At 43.1% G+C, this 21,480-nt stretch overlaps 1 protein-coding gene across 4 annotated transcripts in view; it reads left to right on the forward strand.

The window, feature by feature from the left end:
- Positions 1-21,480, forward strand: part of RARB (retinoic acid receptor beta) — a 377,605-nt gene that overhangs the window by 266,169 nt on the left and 89,956 nt on the right. For all 4 annotated transcript variants that reach the window (XM_028099064.2, XM_028099065.2, XM_028099067.2 and 1 more), the window contains one exon: positions 14,695-14,836. In XM_028099064.2, the coding sequence (XP_027954865.1) occupies positions 14,695-14,836 (142 nt within the window). The remainder of the gene's footprint in view (positions 1-14,694; positions 14,837-21,480) is intronic.

Genomic DNA, 21,480 nt, shown 5'->3' on the forward strand with positions numbered 1-21,480 from the left:
AAAGGGAACTGTAAAGACAGTTCAGTAGTTTGCTCCAGGCGGCCCAAAGCCAGATGAAAGGCAGAGGGTAAACTCGCCCACCACCCTTTAGACTTGCACTCGGGTGCTTGTCTTTTTAGCTGTGTGCCATTCTGGCTGAGGATATTGGGCAAACTGAGTCATTTCCCCATCAACCCTCCACCCATCTGTATGAGCAGATATTTACTGAAAGCTGGGTAGGCACTGGATTTTGTGTGGAGGATACAAAAGCTAAAGAGTGATGACGAGTCTCCAAGCTTAAAAAGCTACAGCAGAACAATGCTAGTCATTATCTGTATATACTCTACCACTCAACTGGAGATTCACCCAAAGGAATTCCGAGTTGCTGTCTTTTGAAGGAATATTTTAAATTCTGATGAGTGTGAGCTACTTTTTGGTAGCATACTAACATACCTAGTACCTGTGGTCATTTTTTTTTTTTTAAGATTTATTTTTTTATTTGAGAGAGAGAGTGAGGGGAGGGGCAGGGGGAGCGAGACAGAGAGAGAGAGAGAGAGAGCAGACTCCCCACTGAGTGTGGAGCCCAACGCCAGGCTCGATCCCATGACCCCGAGGTCATGACCTGAGCCGAAACCAAGAATCGGACACCCAACTGACTGAGCCACCCAAGCACCCGTACCTGTGGTCATTTTTTGATGAAGGCCTTTGGGGATCAAAAGCGAGGAGAAGCATTAGGGCTTATTTTGAATTTCTAGTAATGAATCTTCGTATCCTGTGTATGATTTCATTGCAGTCAGGTGCCAATCACAGGTTAGTAATTTTATTACCTAAATATATTTTCATTGCCATGAATGTTTTTTTTTAGGACAACGTCTTCAAGCATACCTAGAGATGATCTCATCTGATTTATGTTGCTTTTTACCACATACCTGAGAAGTGGAGGGCAGAGGGTAGAGGAATGTGGGGGTGATTGGTGATCTCCCCCCGCCGCCCCGTCACTCACACACAATGGGTGCCTTTGTGCCTGGATGCTGGTGTGATGTGCGTGCTGTCATGGACTCCCTCAGCCAAGAGCTTCTTTAAGGAAGCTGGCTCTGTCCTACCCTCGCTCATGTTTGACACGGTAATAGACACACATTACAAACGTAAATAGCAACTCCAGGTTTCCTCTTCCTTCGCAGTGTGTTAGAAGCTACTTCCACTAAATGGGTTACTTTGGCTTTAAATAATAGACCCCATCACTTCTCTGTTCCTCAGCGGGTAACGCGGTTTCACATACCACTCTCCACTTTCAACAAAGCAGATAAGGTATCAACACAATTAAAAGTGAAAAATAATCTGTCTGCTTTGCCGGTAGTGAATGCTTACAGAACACACACTGATACAATAGATTTTAAATAATTTATGTCCGGCACTTTTTTTTTTTTTCTTCAATCTGTAAATGAGGACACCTAATGCGGAATGGCCGGCATGATACTCTATCCTTCCCCTATTAAGATAACAAGATGAGGGGGCAATGATTCAGATCGGCATATTTTTGGAGCACAGCACGGATAAAAATTAAAAAATTAAGAGAGATGATGCTCTGAAATACTTTGGGTAAGCAAGCTCATAAAAGCCATTAGGAAACCTGAAATTACAAATTAATTCAGAATCTCCTTCTGAGGGGCTCCTAAAAGCCCTTCCCGTTTTCTTGGCAGGATTCAAACATTACTTTTGTGTCACTGCCTGGTGTTTTCACAAGGTCCATTCTGATGCCCGCTAAGGTGTAATGTTCAGTCCTGATGTGTCTCTTGCAGCCGTCTTTGGTCTGAACCACGTAAACTTTAGGTGATGTTAAAAACAAATAGGAATTAGTATGAGATACATTAGGTCTTCCCCCCCATAGATACATTAGCTCTCAGATTACCAGGATCATGTGATTCATGGCTGCTTTTGCAGCCCTGAAGGGGTGTTTGTTCCAATCGTGAAGAATTTATCCAGCTTCTGTAACTCCTGTTGGCAGTAAAGGGCGTTGCCTTCACAGATCCCTGAGGTCTAGGGACAGAGCTGTCCCACAGAAACAAAACTGCTAAATTGTTTACAAAATGTCATTCAGTCCTTTGGTGGTTAAATGTAGCTTGATCATGATTGATGGAAGCCCAACTCTTTTTCCTACACCTGCCTGTGGCCATCTCCTAATTATTCATTTGAGAAAACTCTGCATAAAAATATCAATCTTGAGAACATGTGTGTTCCAAGGACGAAGGCCAACCATGTCCAAGGAAATTTTTACTTCTGTTTGATCTAAGGAAAATAATTCCCAAATTCCATGCACAGGCCGATGCTTAGGAGAGGCAAGTTCTTTCAGATGGGTTCAACATAAGCACACCCTCCTAAGTTCTCTTTTCTTGTCCTTTTGAAGAAACTGAAGAGGGTAAGTAAAGTTCCAGGGGATGATCATCTGAAGAGAGCAAAAATAGGAGGAAGCACCCCCAAAACTCCCTCATGAGCCTCACTGGCCTGGAGGAGCCAGATCTGACCCCCCCCCCCCATCTTCCAGAGCGGGATACAACATCAAGGACTGCTGTCCATTAGCAAACCCATCCTGGGCAACAGAGCTTTGTGAAGCCAAATGGGAAGTAGCCATTGAGGAGAGAAATATAATTTTGATACAGGAAATAGAAGAAGAACATAGAGCTTTTCACTCAAGATACATGTTTCTTCTGTCTAAAGCCAGCAATTTTGGAAAATGAAGCTAAGAGTTTAAAAATAAGAGCTCTGCTCGGGAAAATAAAACAGGTCCCCCAACATCCATTAGGCGGCCTTTAATTGAAAACTGGAGAACAATCTAACTAATTGGCAGGTACCTCTTTTATCGCTGGGCCTATTTTTCCCCTTCTCTCCAGTGTAATCAAAAGACTGCTCCTCTTTTTTATCAACCAAAGTCAGGTATGAAATGGAAACGCAGAGAAGTAACACTTAAAAATTAATTGTGTGTATTCTGCCAAATTTTCTCTTATAAAATAGGCACAGAAAGTGCAGAAGTTAAGGTCCTCAACACAGCAGTAGCTCCAGAAGTGGATTTTTATATAGCACAGTGCTGAGGTGGAGGCTATAACGTGCTTAATTGCAGACAAGTTCGTGTTGTTTAAAAGAATTTTACCTTTTACATTGGGGATCTATTTAATTTCAAATCCAGGCACTGTGCTGACATTATATAGCAACTTTAATTTTAAAGATCAAGAAAGAGGAGTTATGGGTGAAATTTGAGCGTATTTCTTGCTAATTTGGAAAAAGAAAGAAGGGAGGTTGGGATAAATCACGAAGTTAGAATTGCTGTCTGAATTATGATATTGGAGTTTACTATTGAAAATATAACTTCCTCCTTCCTTTTCCCTTATACTTAAAGAATTTTGGTGGTGGTGGGCGCCTGGGTGGCTCAGTTGGTTAAGCGACTGCCTTCGGCTCAGGCCATGCTCCTGGAGTCCCGGGATCGAGTCCCACATCGGGCTCCCTGCTCAGCAGGGAGTCTGCTTCTCCCTCTGACCCTCTTCCCTCTCGTGCTCTCTATCTCTCATTCTCTCTCTCTCAAATAAATAAATAAAATCTTTAAAAAAAAAAAAGAATTTTGGTGGTGGTTGTATTTGTTGAAGTTAGGGTTCTCTGCTCATCTTTTTCTCCCCTTCCTCCACTGAATCTCCATATGATATTTAAAAAGCAAAATAACTTGCAACATGTTACTTTTTAATTACAAAATTTGCATATACTCCATCACAAAGATGATTAAGATAACACCCTCCAAGGATTCCTGCTTCCAGGAAGAAAGAGGTGCAAGGATCGATATTGTACCAAGAATGTTACAACAGAGTGTGTGCTGGTATGGTGGTATGTGATTCACAGGTGCCTGACGCTATACTGGAGCATGAGTGGGCATGAACAAGGCAGGGAAAGGACTTTTGAGGCCTAGGGAACAGCATGTGTAAAGGTACAGAGGTGAAAGAGAACACTGTAGGTTTGGGGGACCTGGCTAAGTGCGGGTACACAGAAGGCCCACATTGAGGGCCGGTGGGCTCTAAACGATTTTGCCGATGATGTCATTGTTTAGATGCTGTGGGTTTGGGCTAATACGACGTGTCAGGTCTTTGCCTGAAGTCACCACGGCCTTTCCATACAAGGACAGAATGCATTTTGAGAGGTGGAACTTCAGCAGTATTTTCTCAATAAACTGTGAGTGAGATTTTTGCACTGTCTGAGCAGTGTCTGTGGTGAGGAGAAGTAGAAGGCTGCATCTGATAAATGCCCATTATTTTATAGTTGTCAGACTCCTGAAGACCTAACTGTAAATGCCTGACCAGCTTCCCTCCTGCTCCCACATCCTCTGTGATTTCTTCCTTTTCAATTCGGATTCGGGATGTAACCACCTACAACATAAGCAAGAGAGATTCCAGTGAGAAAATCCCAGAATGGCCCTGGAAATTAAATTTCCTTGGAAAAAGGGCAACAAGTTGTGGACAAGCGTTTTTTGTTTTTTTCTTTTCTAATTGAGGTCCTTCTTAGCATTATGAAAGAATATAAGTGCATGATGATTATTGGGTTCTGTGAAAGGCTTTTGAATTATGTGATACGCAGAGTTGTCATGGTGATATACGTTGTCATCAGTGTGTCATGACAGAGCTAAGACCTGGCTTTGTTGATGGTGAAATGTTGCATACCAAACTTCTAAGAGAGATTTAAAAATTTGTGCTCCTCTGCAAAGGGTTTAAGCATATTTGAGCATTTTTTGGCTCTGTCTCCTTCTGCTTGCCCCAACCCCCCCCCCCCTTTCAGTCCAGATGAGGTTCTTGAATTTGGGTGCAGATGAGATTTAGTAATTCTCAAAGCACCTGGGGTCTGCTAACTCCTGGGCTGTAGCTGAGGAGCCATTTTGGTGCATTTTCTCAGTAAAATATTTGAGAACTAGAAAACTTAAAATGCATTGGCTTCTTGCCCAGTTATATTTAGAGTAATCCTGATAATAAATTGGTAACTATGGGTTTCACCGTGGAAGGGGACAAAATAACTGACCCAAGTAATCTAGAAAACAGATGTCTTTAGTTGGTTTAAAGTGAATTCTCTTTTTTATTTCAAGACCAGATTTAAAGAAAGCTATGTGGAGCTCAGTGAAACCATCCATTTCAGACTTTTTTCCTTTCTTAAGGTTTTTTCTCCCTACCATATCTCAACTCAAAATTTGAGAAGAGGGGCAGTGGTCCCCAAGATACAGTATTGATAATATTTAACCTGCTGTACAGAAATGCTCTGGGTAACAGATGTACTACTTGACCTCAGATTCTTCACCTTCTTTCTAATTCACTCTTTATGTCAATGGCTCCCAAGTGGGGGTCAGAGACATCTCGGAGGTATATGAATGAGCTTCTGGGCACCCTTCTGAACTTGCACCTAAATATATATGCTATTTGGGAGGACACTGTATCCAATTCTGAAAAAGTTCTTCGTATTCTTCCTGGTCCTCCCAGCCCCCTCCAAAGTCCCTTACCCATGTGGGAAACAAAGCCCAATAGTGAAACATAAAATGCTTCCCAAATGGTGTTCCTTTCTGGCTCTTCCTAGAGTGGTGGACTTGTTCGGAAGCACCCCCAAAGAGATCCTGGTGTAAGTGTGACTGTGGTAGACTTTTATAATTCTGTCTCATTTACAGTCTTAAAACTAGCTTGGAGGTCAACCAGAGAAGATTACCCAAAACTTCCAACGTCCTCACAAAGGTTAACACTTTGGAAACCTTTAGATAGAGAATAGTTGGGATTCTAGAGCCAGGCTGGCCCCTTAATTGGCAGGACCCAATACAAAGTGAAAATGCTGGGCTCTTGTTCAAAAATTATTCAGAATTTCAAGACTGTGACAGCAGGGCAATAACCGAGCACGAGGCCCTTCCGAGAACAGGCCAGCCCTGCCCAGAACAGATCCCTTCACTTTTTGAAAACAGCCAGTTTAACTATCAATGTGGGTCTGCCTTATGAAACTCTCTCCCCAAAAATTGTGTTTGGAGGTTATTGGCCCCCAGACCTGTGGATTAGAGTGGAGTTATGATAATCAGACCCATAGGATAGCTGATCACTTAAAAAAAATTATTTTATCCAAGGTCATGTTTTTGAAATCTAAAAAGACATGTGTTCACCAAAATTAAAAGACATTTTATACAACTGATTAATCTCTCCTTACTGTTGGTTTCCAGTTTATGTTACCTAGTAGCATTTTTTTTCCCTGGGTCATATTACTCTAAAAGAAAGAACGCTGTGAACTGAATGTATGGCTCGGTGCCCTTCTTGGGACACTGAAAACTTTGCAAGTTTAGATCGTGATTTTCTGATGTTGTGAGTTCAGGTTCTCAGTTAAGAACTGCCTATTCATTGGTATTACTTCCCAGGGAGTTTTAATTAATTGGGGATTAAAAGGAACGAGATCACTGGCCTCTGGGTCTCTGGAGGTTGAGCTCTCGGGGTTCACCTGACAAAGTCCAGGACAATGCCATCATCACCCTCTTCCAGAATGACTGGTTCCCACAGAGGTGATGCTTTTGCTGAATCTGTCGTCATTGCCTTCTTAGTACCATCTTTCTAGACCTCTCCCAAGATAAAGGCTTGCCTTGCTAGCCTAGAGAAGAGGAAACGTGCCAAAGAAGCTTCAGGTCCAAGGAACTTGGAAGGAGACAGGCCTAAAATCTGTGGTCAGATTCTAAGTGAAGGAACAGGAGACACTTTCCCAGTTAGCAGGCAAGAGGCACCGTGGAATGATGGACCTTCTGGAAACCAGGGCTACTAAACAGCAGAGCACGCAGGCTTCACTACTGTCATTCATTCATCTTTACTCAATTCCCAACAGTGGGATCTTGTTCTGTCAGGATTTTTTTTTTTTTTAAGAAAAAAAAAATAAACAACTCTGAGCCTCTACCCCTTGGGACAACTCAACTTTCTTGTTTGGAATATGAATCTTAGGTTGTTTTCCTTTCCATGGCCCCAAGCGCGGCCCCCTCCCTAACTCGCTCAGTGGCCTTTGAGTTACATTCGTGCCCACCCTCCCTGCTCAGGAGGAAACTCTGTTTGTCATCAAAATAGTAGGCTGTTTTTCTACTTTCTCCCTCCCTCTCACCCATTGTCTTTCAGTGGGGTGAAAAGGTCTTCACTTTTCTCTTTCTCCCCCACAAATCTTGCTATTAATAACTTTTCAGACATTGTCACGCAGAGACTTCCACTCGCTCCAGAGGGTGTTTTTTGTTTGTTTAAGGCAACGTGTTTCCTGGACTGAAAACCGTGTTTCCCAAAGTAGCCGTGATGGGAGTATTCCATGCTCACCTCCCACTGGCAGCATCTTTGCTTCTGGCTGGAAATGGGAATTGCAGCTCTGCGCTGGCCTGAGGCCGCCCTTCACTGGGCTCCAGCCCTGCTGGCCTGGGCGCATGACGACCGCGGGCGGCCACCTGGTTACCTTCTGAGCGAGATGGAGTGGAAATATTTTCCCTTTCATGACTGAGGGAGAACGACGAAGTAACGCTCCTCGTTGTCTCTCTCTTCTTTCACTCTAGAAGGAGAAATTACCCTTTTGAACTTTGCATGGGATAGGAATTAACTCTGCAAAAGCCCAGTGCAAACAGATGTGCTTTCCACGTTACTTTTTGGGTGGATTTCTCCTGATCCAGTGCTTTTTATGACTGATACAGTGCCGAGTGGCCGGGTTGTTGTTGTTGTTGTTTTTAAATACAAGAAATAAGGTTTGGGGGGGGTTCTTTTTTGGGGGGTTCTTTAAAGATTTTATTTATTTAAGACAGAGAGAAAGAGCATAAGCAGAGGGAGCAGCAGGCAGAGGGAGAAGCAGGCTCCCCGCTGAGCAGGGAGCCCGATGTGGGGCTCAATCCCAAGATCCTGGGATCATGACCTGAGCTGAAGGCAGATGCCCAGCCAGCTGAGCCACCCAGGCTCCCCAAGAAATAAGTTTTTACTTAGTGCCTTTCTTCAAACTATCACGACACATTTCACACCTGTTGAACCTGATGTGAATGGCTGTAGGCCTAAAAAGCTACTTCCATTCGAAACACTGCACTATGAATTCTCATAAGTAACTTTATGATTAAATGGGAGTCCGCAGATTGCGCTGTTATTTCAGAAATCAAGGATTCTTGGGTTACATTCCTGACCAGACCTGAGGGCAGGTTCGGGGGTACAGGTATTTGTATTCATATCCAGAGCTCACTATCCACTGTAGTATGTGTTAAATTAATGCATGAGGAAATCCGTGATTCAAAGCCTCCTGAACAATATTGGCAGATTATAATTCTGACCCTAGCCTTCTGCTGCACAGAAGAGTGAGTACTTCCCCAGTAAATGCCCGACATGGCCATCTAGATCCTGCCTAGTCTGATTGTCAACCTGCTCTTTCTGCTGTGTCTTGCACACACACAGCCCATCATATACATCTCTGCCAACCTGGACCACGGCCCCTTCCCTGTACATCCTCACCTGGGATCTTGGCAAAGCTGAGCTGTTCCTGGAGGGAAAGCTTGCCGTTCGAAGCCTGCCCCTTCATTAAAGCTGGAATCTGGGGCCAACTCCCTTCTAAGTCCTTTGAATTCTTATGGCCTTTACTCAGTAAATATTTTCAGTGGGCCTGCTATGTGCCAGGCACTCTACTGGGCACTTTTTCACTTTCTGCTTCCATTAAAAGTTCTTACCACACTGCGTGGTGGCATCTGCTAGAGTAGTCACTTGATTTTATGTTCCTGGTAACATTGAGAAAGAGCAGGAACCATGCTTTCTGTATCTTTGTATGCCCCAGGAGAACGCACCACATCCACTCCAGTTAATTGGCATTGGATGAATGAATCAGTACGGGAATGAGTATATATAGAGATGGCCGTTGGAATCACGAGGTTGTCTACCCACAATAGTCTGTATTGTTCAGAGATTCAGAACAGTGTTCTTTCCTATCCGGGAGTCTTTATTTTAAATACAAAATGTGTATTGGAAGTTTTCCAGAAGAGGGCTTTGGAAAGAGAAGGTTTCATCAATAACAAAAGCTACCATTCACTGGGTACTTGCTATGTGTTGGGCATTGGCTTCATACTTTATATGTGTCCCTTACTTAACTGGGTACACTAGGTAATCCCATGAAGTGTAGGTGATTTCCTTATCCTCAATGAGGAAACAGGCCTTCGAGTAACTTACTTAACATCCCACATGTAGTAAGCAGCAGAGTCAGAATTCAGATCCACAGGTACTCGAGCTAATGTCCAGTTCTTAATCACCAAGCTAGTCTCTACACCAACAAAAAGCACTCTATTTGAGAGATGGTAGGGAATATTATGTGATGACATCTGAAAACCAGAAGTTGAAACATGGTCCACAGAAGAATAAAACAAAAAAAATTATCAGAATTAGAGAAATGATTTGAGAATCTTAGAGGAGATAAGGTGGCCGAAGTTACCCTCAGATCAAAACGTGAAGCAGGGAGGGCAATGAGCCACTTTTCTCTATGTCCTTGGTAGATTTGGGACATAGGACTAGTCTACCAAGGTAATTATGAATTTTATATATTTAGGGACAGGAGAACATTCAGATTTAAAAGAGATGGTTACCTTTCCTTTTGATCTAGGGGTGTGTCTGCACTGTAGGTAAGAGAGAATTAGATAGAATAATGGTACCTCATATCCCCCAGGGGAAACAGAAGTGACCTGAGTAGGCAGTGGGCCTTCTGGGATTATGACTAAGACACAAAGCAAATCACTCCAGTGCATATGTGTCCTTTGCCACCAGAGGAGTATTTTTTTCTTCTCATTTGCTTGGATCCCAGTTCCTTGATAGCAAGAATAGAAGAGCATGAGGTAAGAAAGCTTAGAAAAACTGTGGTCAGAAAACCCTGAACTCAGTTTGTGGTGCAGATCTCTCTTCTTGATTTAAGTAGCTAGAGTGTTAGTTGTGTTTCTCACCAATCACAGGAGTCCTGATTTACCACCAAAAGTCATAATTAGAGAAATCAAGATTAAGCAACAGAAGTTGTGATCAACAACAGAAATCATAGCTAGCCAACACGAATCCATGTTAATGATGGTTAACATGGCTAACCAACAGAAGTCTTGACTGTCTAAGCTGATTACGTGTCAAACCAGTGGATCTTCTACTAACTTCTGAGAAACCCAGCTTCTCACTTTCTTCAGTACAGACAATATCATCCTCAGGGAATGCATTACTATGGAGGAATATTTTATGGAATTAAGGTATAGTACATCCAGGATTCTCACTCTGTCTCTGATTAGAGCTGAGGGCATCATCATTCGTTCATTTGACAACTATTTATTGACTATCTACCATGTAAATTCCCTGTCCCAGTCCTGGGGATATTCAGCTAATATGCACCCATACGGTTTTATTAGGTGTTGAAATAACTGAAGTACTTTCCTACCATCTGTCGAATAACCACTGCCTCCAGTCTTTCCCTACCGCTGCCCAAGTCCACAGTCTTGGTTCCAGGGAAGGCACCTTAAACACTGCTTTGAGGCCACGTGGGAGCCCAACAACCTGCCCACTTTAGTTCTGGGAAAGCTGTCTCCATATCCTTGTTTCTCTGTCAGGGCATCAGCAAGGAAGAAGTCACACTTGCTGGTGGTACTGTGACACCCAGTTGGCTCCCCGAGGCTATGACCGCTGGCCACAGCCTGGCTTTCCCCCATGTTGCCCATGTATCCTCCGAAGTGAACAGTACTATTGTTTAATATTTTAAATATTATACTTGAATCGGAATAATATAGAAAGATAAGCAAATACCAAGGTTACCTAGAAGAGGAAGCATTTATGTGTGCTGGGATCAGTCAGAGAAGGCTTCCTGGATGAGGTGACATACATCTTGAAGACAGAATTTTTCTGGGTTTACTGGGAGAAGGATGTTTCAGGAAAGTGAGAATAAAATTGTGGGGGTGCCTGGGTGGCTCAGCCAGTTAAGTGTCCAACTCTTGATTTCTGCTCAGGTCATAATCTCAGAGTTGTGAGATCAAGCCCTGTGTCCTGCTTGCACTGAGCATGGAGCCTGCTTAAGATTCTCTCTTTCCTGCTCCCTCTGCCCCTCCCCCATGCCCCCCCCCGCAAAAAAAGAATAAAGTTGTGGTGTCAGTAACCCTAGACTAGTCCCTCGCAAATTGCCGTTTTTGCCCGTACGGGGGGGGGGGGGGGGCACCTATTCTTCCTTAGTCTTCAAACACCACCCCTTCCTTGCTCACAGAAACTCCTTCATTCTCACTTTCAAGGCATCCCACCTTGTCACCCTCTGGTGTGATGACACACTTGGAATCCCAGAAATGTACATCTGGAAAGGATCTTGGAAATCAGCCACCCAAGCCCCTCACTGAGGAGACGAGAGAGCTTCACCTCCTTGGGCTGAGTTGCCCAAGGGCACACAGTGGTCATGAGGCGGCTGCGATCCAGTCCCCGGACTTCCTCTCCACAGCTCTTCCTCTCCTGCCTCCTACCTCTTCTCTCTTCCTCTTCCCCCCACCCCCCAGACTGCTCCTCCCAATGGGACCAAATCCTTCCTTTTACATGCTCAACTTCTCAGGGTTTTCCCCTCTAGATGTGTCTCTGCCCATCCACTTGCTTAAAGGACTATCACCCTTTGGATTCAGCACTTCAAAAGCCCATTTTTACGTGTGACAAGATTGGGTTGCAGTTTTATTTCTCAAAGCATGAGGCTTCCAATTTTAGGTGGCACAGGTTCATGGCTCTCTATCTCACTGAACCACATAATGAGAAACATTTTCTCTGAATTCCTCAAAGAGAAAGTCTCAAGTCAGTGCCAGTCTGTCTCTAACATTTGCTTAGCTCCCTTTTCAGCGAGAAGTGACAGTCTGGGGTTCTCAGCCCTTAGCAGATCCAGTATCCAGTGAGAGCGAAATAATATCTGATTATTATTTTGCTTGACTTTCATTTTATTTGTGTTATATTTGCCTTTTAATATTGACAGTCAGTGCTGGTTTTCAAATGAAGCCAGAGACTAAAGGTCTCCCTCCATTTTAAGTAATGTTAAAAATAAAAGGAAGAGTCAACAAGTAAAAATACTGAGTTGATAGAATTGAGGTGGCATGGGGCTCCCGGGTCACACACAGGCACACATTAGGTCCCTAAAGCCTCAAAGCAGTGGTCTACGAGGAAATACGGCTTAAAAAATAATATCCCACATCTCCTAGGAGGAGGACTTGTAGAATGCAAACCTCTCTTTGGCCTCAGAGGGCTTTTCTGTTTACCCAATCCATGTATGAAAATACCTCCCAGCATATATGTTAGTCAGCAAGTAGTCTACCATGGTGGAAATGATTTACTGAAACTTAGACCTTCTCCTGATATCTAGCCAAAAATCTGATTGGAAAACCAAGAAGACCTATTTAGTTTCTGCCGACATTGTTACTAAAGCAGACTGAGTGGATAACTAATGACGTAGAAAGTTCTTTACTTCTCTCTTCTTTCATTTGTGTATCATGAGATTGTTTTTCTCCCTCTCTTGGTCACTCACTAAGAATTTGCTGAACTGAATATTTGGCTTTTTAATAAATGGAGGAGGTCACCTTTGTCCATACCTCACTGGTTTCACACATGCAGAAAAGCCTGGATCTTCCTTTGGGTCAGTGTCTCTTGGCAGGAGAGCAGTGCAGTTTCTGTAAATTGAGTTTGTACATCTGGCAGCCAAAAGTGTCCTGTAGGTATATTTTTTGCATGAAAAGATATTGTTTGAGGTGACCACTCTGCACAGATTTTCTATTAGAGGCTCGGAGTATCGGTAACCTGTTATTTTAGATTTGGAGCATATTTGTAGCTCCAGAGGTACCAAAATAAACTGTGTTTTCTTGGAAAATGTGTGTGTCTGGGATGTGACAGGAGTTGCAACCTTAAACAAGATTTCCAGGCGTTTACAGTTGAACCATGCCAGTAAAAATATGTTTATTTAGACATTAAAATCCTAGGGTGCCCACGTAAATATCCTAAACAATGTGTGTTACGTGAGCTTTCTTTGTTAATGTGCTTTACCTCTAAATGTTTTTAGTTCTGGTTCCTGGAGTGTTAATGCACTACAGGGAAAGTTGAACTCAGATGGTGAGTCTTATGTGCTGTTTAGCACACGCGGTGGTGTGTTTCTTAACATCCAACAGAATTGTTGCTAATGTAGGTAAAAGTCACAACACAGTTGAGAAGGTAAAGCTCCCTGCTCTTAATACTGCTAGCAATATAGAGGTTTTTGTCGGGCAATTAGGAGAGAGAAAAGATAGCAGGTATGCCCTTCACTCACTGCTCATTCATCTGTGGAGTAACAAGCAGCCCTTGATTATCCATTGTCTGCAAAACCATGTGGGAGACATGAGGAGAGCGAAGAGGAGAAGGTGGCCACCATGTGCTCATGAGCCTACAGTCTGCTTTATTTCATCAGCTTTTCACAAAAATTGGGACAAACTGCTGCTTGTGACAAAATATAATTTTCAGAAAGTTGAGAAGTAACAACTCATTCAAATATTCAGTAAGCACATAGTTGAAGATTTATTGAACTCAAGAATGAGAGAAATAGGATGGCAAAGCTGGTTCAAAGGAGGATTTGAGCAAAATATCTAGGTGGCTAGGTAGATTGCTTGGTGTAGATAACGGTGAAAGGAAGAAAGAATGCTGGGATCAGACTGCAGAGTCAGATACAAAACCGGTTAATGTCCTACAAGGCAATAAGACAATACTCTTTGGTTATATTTCAGCCAGACAGAAATCTTTGCACCTATCCTTAACAAATAGATTTGTAATTTACCAGCCTTTTACAGTCTTTACAGAGCCTGTGTCCAATCCATCGTAAATAGTAAGTCAAACAAAGTTACATTTCCCAAGAGTGTCAGATGACTCTTAGGTAAGCTTGTCAAAACGCTAATGCTGCAGAACAGTGCTGCCCCACAGAACTTTTGGCCATGATGAAGATCTCCCATACACGTGCTGTCTGGTGTGGTAGCCCTGAGCTATATGTGGCTCTTGAGCATTTGAAATGTGGCTAGTGCAACTGAGGAATCAATTTTTAAATTTTATTTCATTTTTATTAATTTTCGTTTAAAAAGCTCTGTGTCATTCATGGCTACCATTTTGGACAGCACCACTCCAATGTGCCATTAAGTGGGCAGGCCTTTTTTTGCCTTGTTTCCAACCTTGGATATTTTTCTAAACACTCTGTAAATTAAATCATATTTTAGATGTTGTAATGAGCTAAATATGTGGGGGAAAAGTGGAAAAGACTTTCTTGAGAAGACCTCATTCTTCCCTGAATCTTACCATTTCTTTTGCAGATGTGATGCCTCTTATACTGGGTTTCTTGATAGTGGGCTCACCTGAATTTTTCTGGCCAGAAAGGGAGCTGCTTATGAAGTTAAGCCTGTTTGGAGGGAACCCAGCTCTGCATAATGTTCTCCAAGTGAATTAGCTTGGTATTCATTTTTCCTTCAGCAAGATAATAACGGTCATGTCTAGTTTTGATTAAAAGGGGCTTTCTGATTTGAAACAAAGGGAGAGCTGACTATTACTATTTCACAAGGATTATAAGGCTCAAATAAGTTAATTTTTCTGCTGCCATCACTTCATGACTCAGACGGAGCAATCAATGCATTGATAAGGCTGGTTTTGATTTCTCATGGAACTTGGTAGTTTTACTTAGTCTTCTCATCTTCTTGCTTGCTTGCAGGGCTTTTTCCGCAGAAGTATTCAGAAGAACATGATTTACACTTGTCATCGAGATAAGAACTGTGTTATTAATAAAGTCACCAGGAATCGATGCCAATACTGTCGACTCCAGAAGTGCTTTGAAGTGGGAATGTCCAAAGAATGTAAGTGGAGGCTCAAAAAACTTTTTTTCTGTCTTTGCCTTATCTATAAATATGATTTGCTCAGCTTCCAAAATCAAGTCATGGAGGACAGAGTTCATGGAACTCAGACGTGACACTCAGGATAGATTGCCAAGGCTAGGTGTAAACAGAAGGGGCAGGAAAACAGAAGAATTGTGGGGATCTTCAGATAAAACTGGAGTGGCAGTTGCGGAAAAGGCAGGAGCTGTGTGTTGTGGATGGCAGATTTGTATTCCAGAATGGTACTAACTCCCCGTGGGCTTTGGGGCCACTAGGATCTCAGGTGTATCGCACAGCCACTTAGAGACTCCATTTCCCCCATCCTGACAGTGGAAACAAGAAGTTTTGCCTGTATCCGTGAAAACAAAATAAGACGAGAGGCATGGATATTAATGGTAGTAATAGTCAGCCCTTTTTCAGAGGGAAGGGGGGCATAAAATTTCTGTTGTGGGAGAAATATTTAGAAACTCAGTGCGTTGGCATTTTTCCAAACTTGATTTAGCCTTTTTTCCTCCCAGCCACCTCCTCCTCCAAATAATTATACATTTTTTTAATGCAAAAGGGAACATTTTAGTAAATTAAAAATTAGCGGTCCATAAACATCTATCTGATAATGGGGACTTGAAATATACATCATTTAATACAGACAGTATGTACACTCCAAAAAACCTCATTACTTACGTTTCTCTCTTTGGTGCTTTCACATGGAGGAGACATGAAAGTGACAAGAAATGGCTTGGCTCAGGCAGGCCTCAGGAAGACATAGGTTTGTGTGCCGGGTGAAGCACTTAATGTGATTGCTGCTTCTCCATTCAGCCCATGACTTGGGGACCTGGTGAAGGCAGACTGTGAGTGAGGCACGGGGCTCGTGGTGTAAGGGGGCGCTGGGGGTGCCTGAGACATGGCCCCTGCCCTCTAAAAGTAGGAGACAAAAAGCCAGATACCAGGGCCCCTGGATGGCTCAGTCAAGGAACTGACTCTTGATTTAGGCTCAGGTCATGATCTCAGGGTTGGGAGACGGAGCCCTTCATCAGTCTCTGCGCTCAGCGGGGAGTCTGCTTGAGATCCTTTCTCCCGCTTCCTCTGCCCATCCCGCCACACTCCTACCCCAGCTCGTGCATGCTCTTTCTTAAAAAAAAAAAAAAAAAAGCCGGGGACTTCACCCATGATCTTACAGGCTGGTTCAAAGATGCATGTTACAGGACAAAGGCTCTTGGATTTTGGAACTGGAAAGTATGGCCATTGGGTGGTGGGGAGACTGAGGAGGGAAAGGCCCCAGAACCAAGCAGCACTGCTCTGAGGGTGCTCGGCTGGTGGACTGGCTTTTTCCTGGAGCAGCTTCTAGAGGATGTTGCCCAGCATCCATTCCACACTTCACCTTTCCTAAATGTACCCAGGGTTTAATATGCTTTTCCATTTCTTGGGTTTCTATGCTTGAGGAAAAAAACAGCAGGATTGGGAATAATTGAGCCGACTCAAGCCAGGCATCCTATTCTGTGTCCCAGCTTGTCATATTCTGTTACTGGTTCATGGTGTGAATTTGTAACCTAGGCCAGTCCAATGAGAATGAATTCAAAACTTGTGCTTAGTATCCATAAAAGAGAACAAGATAAATTAGTCCTGATCAAAATAAGAAATGTCTGCTCTTCAACAGATACTGTGAAATGAATGAAAACACAAGGCACACCCTAGGAGAAAGTATTTACAAATTGCACATCTGATTTAGGCTTGTATCTAGAATATACAAATCTCTGAAAATTCAATAATAAGAAAGCAAATAACCCACTTTAAAAAAAAATTGTGGCCTTCAAAAATGCCAAGATTATGAGTGGCAAAGACAGGCGACTGAAAGACTATTCCAGATTAAGAGAGACATGCCAGTTATATACAATGCATAATCCAGATTGGATCCTGGGTCAGAGAGAAAAATAGCTCTAAAGGACCTTATTGGGACAGTGAGTGAAATCTGAACATGGACTATAGATTATAGCATTGTAATATACTGTTGTATATTATTATATGCTAGGAATTGTGAATTAGATGAAGGGTGTACAGGGCTTCTTTGTACTATTCTTGTAACTTCTGAGCAAATTTGAAATTTTGTCCTAATAAAATGACCCAAAGAGAACAAAAAACGCATGCTTAGAATATTGGGACAGTTCCTGATGCATGAGAACAAGGAAGCAAGTAGCCCCAAGTGCTCCTACTAGCTCTCCTCCAACTCCAAGGGAAGTCACCTCTAGGACAAAGCAGGCACTATGGATGGAAGAGTGGAAAGACAGACAGAAATAGGGCCCTGAATGGCATTATTGAATTGCTAAACCAACCAACCCTAAAACCTCTGCCTCCAGCTAATTTTCTTGTATTTGCCAAGAGGTGCCCCTTAAAGCAGTTGAAGTTGGGGGCTTGTTCGTATTTAGGGTCCTGATGAACAAGAATGGACTGGGTCATCAGACAGGGAAGCATCCTGCCAATCCCTCCTGGGAGAGTTTTTTTTTTTTTTCTTTCTCCAGAAATTTGTGTGTGTGGATGATGGGTCAGTTGACCACATCCCAGCCAGTTCTCTTTGATCCCTCCACACTTTAGAGCTCTTGAATTACTTAAAATCAACGAATGTGAAGATACAGAGCTAATACTCACTTAGCTCAGGCCCCCCAACCCTGCCATTGAAGAGAAAAGCATGGCATTGCCCTGAAATAGCCAGATTTTTTTTATATGTGTAAGTGAGACTCACAGGATGATCCCCTGACACAACATTTTTGGTCTGACATTCTGTAGACATGGCTGTCACACTGAAGTTCTGTGGGAGAATTTTAGTCTAGGCTGAAATTATAAATGAGTAAGCCAGATGTGGACTCAGGGTAAATCAGTACTTTTGCATTTATTTTGTGTGGGCTGGAGACCCATTTCCTGCTTACATTACTTAAAACCCATATCCTGCTGCTCTGTAAAAACTGGCAGCTTGGTTGCCAATTAAAAAAAAATAATGTTTACACCCACAGGAAAACTCTAGTTTCAACCCTCAAGGAACTTATCACCTTAATTAGATTTAAAAATATAGAAATGAGAAGAAAATGGGATCATTATACCCAAGTATACAAAAATAAATATATTTTCCTTAGAAGGAATTGAAGGGAAAGGAATAAACACTTGGAGTATAGAGACTGAGGGTCTAATAGGATATTTTTAAAGTTGAAACGGAAAGAAGCAGGAAAATATGAGAATCAGTAACCAATTATACCACAGCATTCGCAACTGAAAGGAATCCAGGCATAATAGAGACTCATAGAATGTTAGAACTGAAAAAGGATCTTAGAGATTGATTTTCACTCACCTCTCTCACTTGACATAAAAGCACACCGGGACCCAGAAAGATGAAACTGTCTTCCCAGCAATCCCCAACTGGCTAAAGACAGAACCAAGATCACAGTTCAGTTCTTCCCTCTTCTTGCCATGCTTTCTCGGCAGTACCGAGATTAGCAAGATTTGCATTCAATTCTTGCTGTAGGTCATGAGGACTCATTAGTATGTATCAGAACTTTTGGGATGCAAGTGACAGAAAACTCAGCTCAAAGTTGGCATAAGCTTCAAACATCGGCACGGGGAACTGGACAGTCCAGAGTAACCCATATGCACCTGAGGGCTTGCGTTCCTTTTCAGGGAATGGTTCCCCTTTGCCTCCCACAACTGTTTCTTCGTGCGTTGGTTTTGTTTCCAGGAAGATTTTATAAATGGCTACTAAAGATGCCACCAACAGCGACGGCTGATAGTCTACCTGACACAAAAAGAGGCTCGGGTCCCCGTCATTCCATTAGCGCCAGGGACCTGGTTCTCATTGGCCTCACTTGGGTCGCGTGCCCCCGTATAACTGTCCCACCTTGGGGGTGCTGGAGAGGTAAACCACTGTGATTGGCTTAGGTCTGGATCACGTGCCAATCCCTGGAGCCCGGCATTGAGGTTGATCCCGCCCAAACCAGCTGGGCCAGGAGTGTGGGAGGAAAGCATCCCTAAGTAGGGAATCGGAAAGACAGAAGGTAAAAACTTACTCCATGCTCAGGAACACCCGTCAGGTCCCACGGTGCTGTTGTTCTTATTCTTTGTGCTGTTGAAGGAAAGAAAGAAACCTAAGAAGCCTATTATAGTAGTAGCTAACATAGGCTAGGTGTTTTCTAAAGGCCAGGCACTACTTCACCATTTTTAATACTTTGTCCCATTCAATCCTAACAACAACCCTGTTAGATAGATTAGTTATAATCCCTTCCTTCCCCTTTTTTGGGCAGATGTGGAAGCTTAGGTACAGAGAGGTTAATTAATTTAGGGTAACACAATGAGTAAGGGGCAGTGCTGGGATTTGGATCCCAGTAGTAATATGTACTACATACCATAAAAAGCAGCTTTTACAACTCTGACTGCCCTCTTTGATGCTATTGCAAGTGGTTAATTAAACAATAATCACACTCCTTGTTGCATATCAGAGATGTACCCCCTAGAAAATCATGTGCAAATTTAAATTTTATAGCTCAAATTTGGTTTTCAATGTATAAGGGGATTTCCTCGTAAAAGAAATCCTTTAGTGTGGCAGATCGGAAAAGCATGATTATTTCTTCCCGTTTCTGTTCTGTAAATGCTGGTGGGTATACCTTGTATTTTCCAAGGGCTTTGTAAAACTAAGGGAGCCTTTTTGCGGAGGAATAGCTATTTGTCAAAGCACGGGATTTGAAAGCGGTCGCAGCAAGTGAAAAAAATCGATTTTCAGCAGCATTCTAAAAGTGGTACAAAAATTTATGAAGAACTTGGGGAGGAGGCAAAGGAAGCAAAATGACTCACAGTTGAGTGATGAGCTTCTGCTGGTGGGATGGGAGGCTCAGAACGATGTCAGCAGAGGAAAGTATGTGGCCCTAAAATAAGAAATAGAATAAAGGAAGACATAAAATTTGGGATTGTGAAAGAGATGTCTGGACAAGTTTATGAGACAGATAAACCACTAATTGTCCATGATGGGGAAGGAGAAGGTTTAAGATGATGCCACATAGAGACCGTAGGAGTATATATAGAAAGCCTGACCATGTGCATTTGGGTCAATTGCAGAAATCCAAATGAATAGTTCAAATCCTTAATCCAGGGATCAGCAAACTTTCTTAAAAGGGTCAAATAAGAAAATATTTTTGGCTTTGTGGGCCATGTGATCCTTGTGTCTATCCCAGAAGGAACCATAGAAAGTACATAAACAAAGATTGGTTGTGTTCCAATAAAACTTTATTTACAAAAACAAGCAGAGGGCTGGGTTTGGCCCAAAGGCCACACTTTGCCTACTTCTGCTTTAGGTGGCTCACCCAGTGATCACATATGCCACCTGTGGTTGCTCTGTGAGCTCATGCTCATCTCATCTCCCACTGTCATCTGCTCCTCTCCTACCAATAGGCACCCCCACTTCCAGCCACACTGGGCCATGCTGACGCACGAGCCTCACAGCTCCATGTTTCTCTGGAGGCTGTACCCTGGAATTGACTGTCTACTGCCTTCTCCTTCAGATGAGCCCCAGGAGCTGGCAGAAATGTCATTTTCTCTGGGAAGCCTCCCTTAACCCCACCCCACACTCCACGTCATTCATTCTTCCCCCATGTTCCTGTAGTGCTTTGAATATACCCCCATGAGTCACAAACTTATTACAGTGTGACTCTTCACACAACACTGAGGCTCCCTCTCTCGATTGATTATAAACTCCTAAAAGGCAAAAGGCAGGCATCATGTCTTCCTCACCTTGTAGCCCTGAGGTTAGCATGATGCTTTGCTCAGTGAAGTTAGACTGGTCAGGTGGTTAAATGTGACTATTTATTTGTTTAAATTTTAAGTGGGCCCTACCACCAACAGGGGACTTGAACTCATGACCCCAGGATCAAGAGTTCAATGCTCCACCAACTGAGCCAGCCAGGTGCCCCTCGATGTGGCTATTTTAAAAGACAACAGCCAAATCCAACATGTCCCTAGCTTTCCTTCCTGAAAAGGTGTCAGGCACAAAGCAGTTCTGGGTATGCATGCCTCAGCCCTTCACTTACCTGCTGTGGGCCCAGAACAAGTTCTGCAGCTTCTTTGGGATTGTGTTTTCTACCTGGGTAAGAGGAACTTTAGTATTGACTGACAGCCTAGGCATGATGTGAGAACTGATGCTTTTAATCCTGTTTAGACAACAGGGTTTCTCCAATCTTCTTCCTCTTGCCAGTTCTCTCCCCTAGAGGACATTAGATCTTCTGGTGGATTTGCTGTCGAAAATGGTTGAGCTGAGCAGGCATCTTGGGTAACTGTGCATGGCAAAAGCCCAAAAAGGCGGAGAGGTTAACATGGACAAGTGGTGGGATTTGGGGCTCACTTGGCCAGTTCTAGGCCATCAGGTTGCTCACTGACAAAAAGGGGGATCCAAGGATGGGCCAGACGTTGGGGTCAGGAGGCCAAGAGGAAAATGAAAGATACGGAACAGGCCAGAATCAAGACTCATGGGCCATGATAAAGGGGAAGTCGTGGGCTCTGGATGCTTCTAACATTTGACCAGGTTCCTCTGGACCTCTGGCCTTCCAGATGGGATGCCCTTGCCCCATGTCTGTAACAGAAACACTGCGGAGGTTACTGTG

Source organism: Eumetopias jubatus, unplaced genomic scaffold, assembly GCF_037043125.1.
Source record: "Eumetopias jubatus isolate StellerSeaLion01/CBP00866 unplaced genomic scaffold, mEumJub1_p1.0 scaffold_1, whole genome shotgun sequence".
NCBI lineage: Eukaryota > Metazoa > Chordata > Mammalia > Carnivora > Otariidae > Eumetopias > Eumetopias jubatus.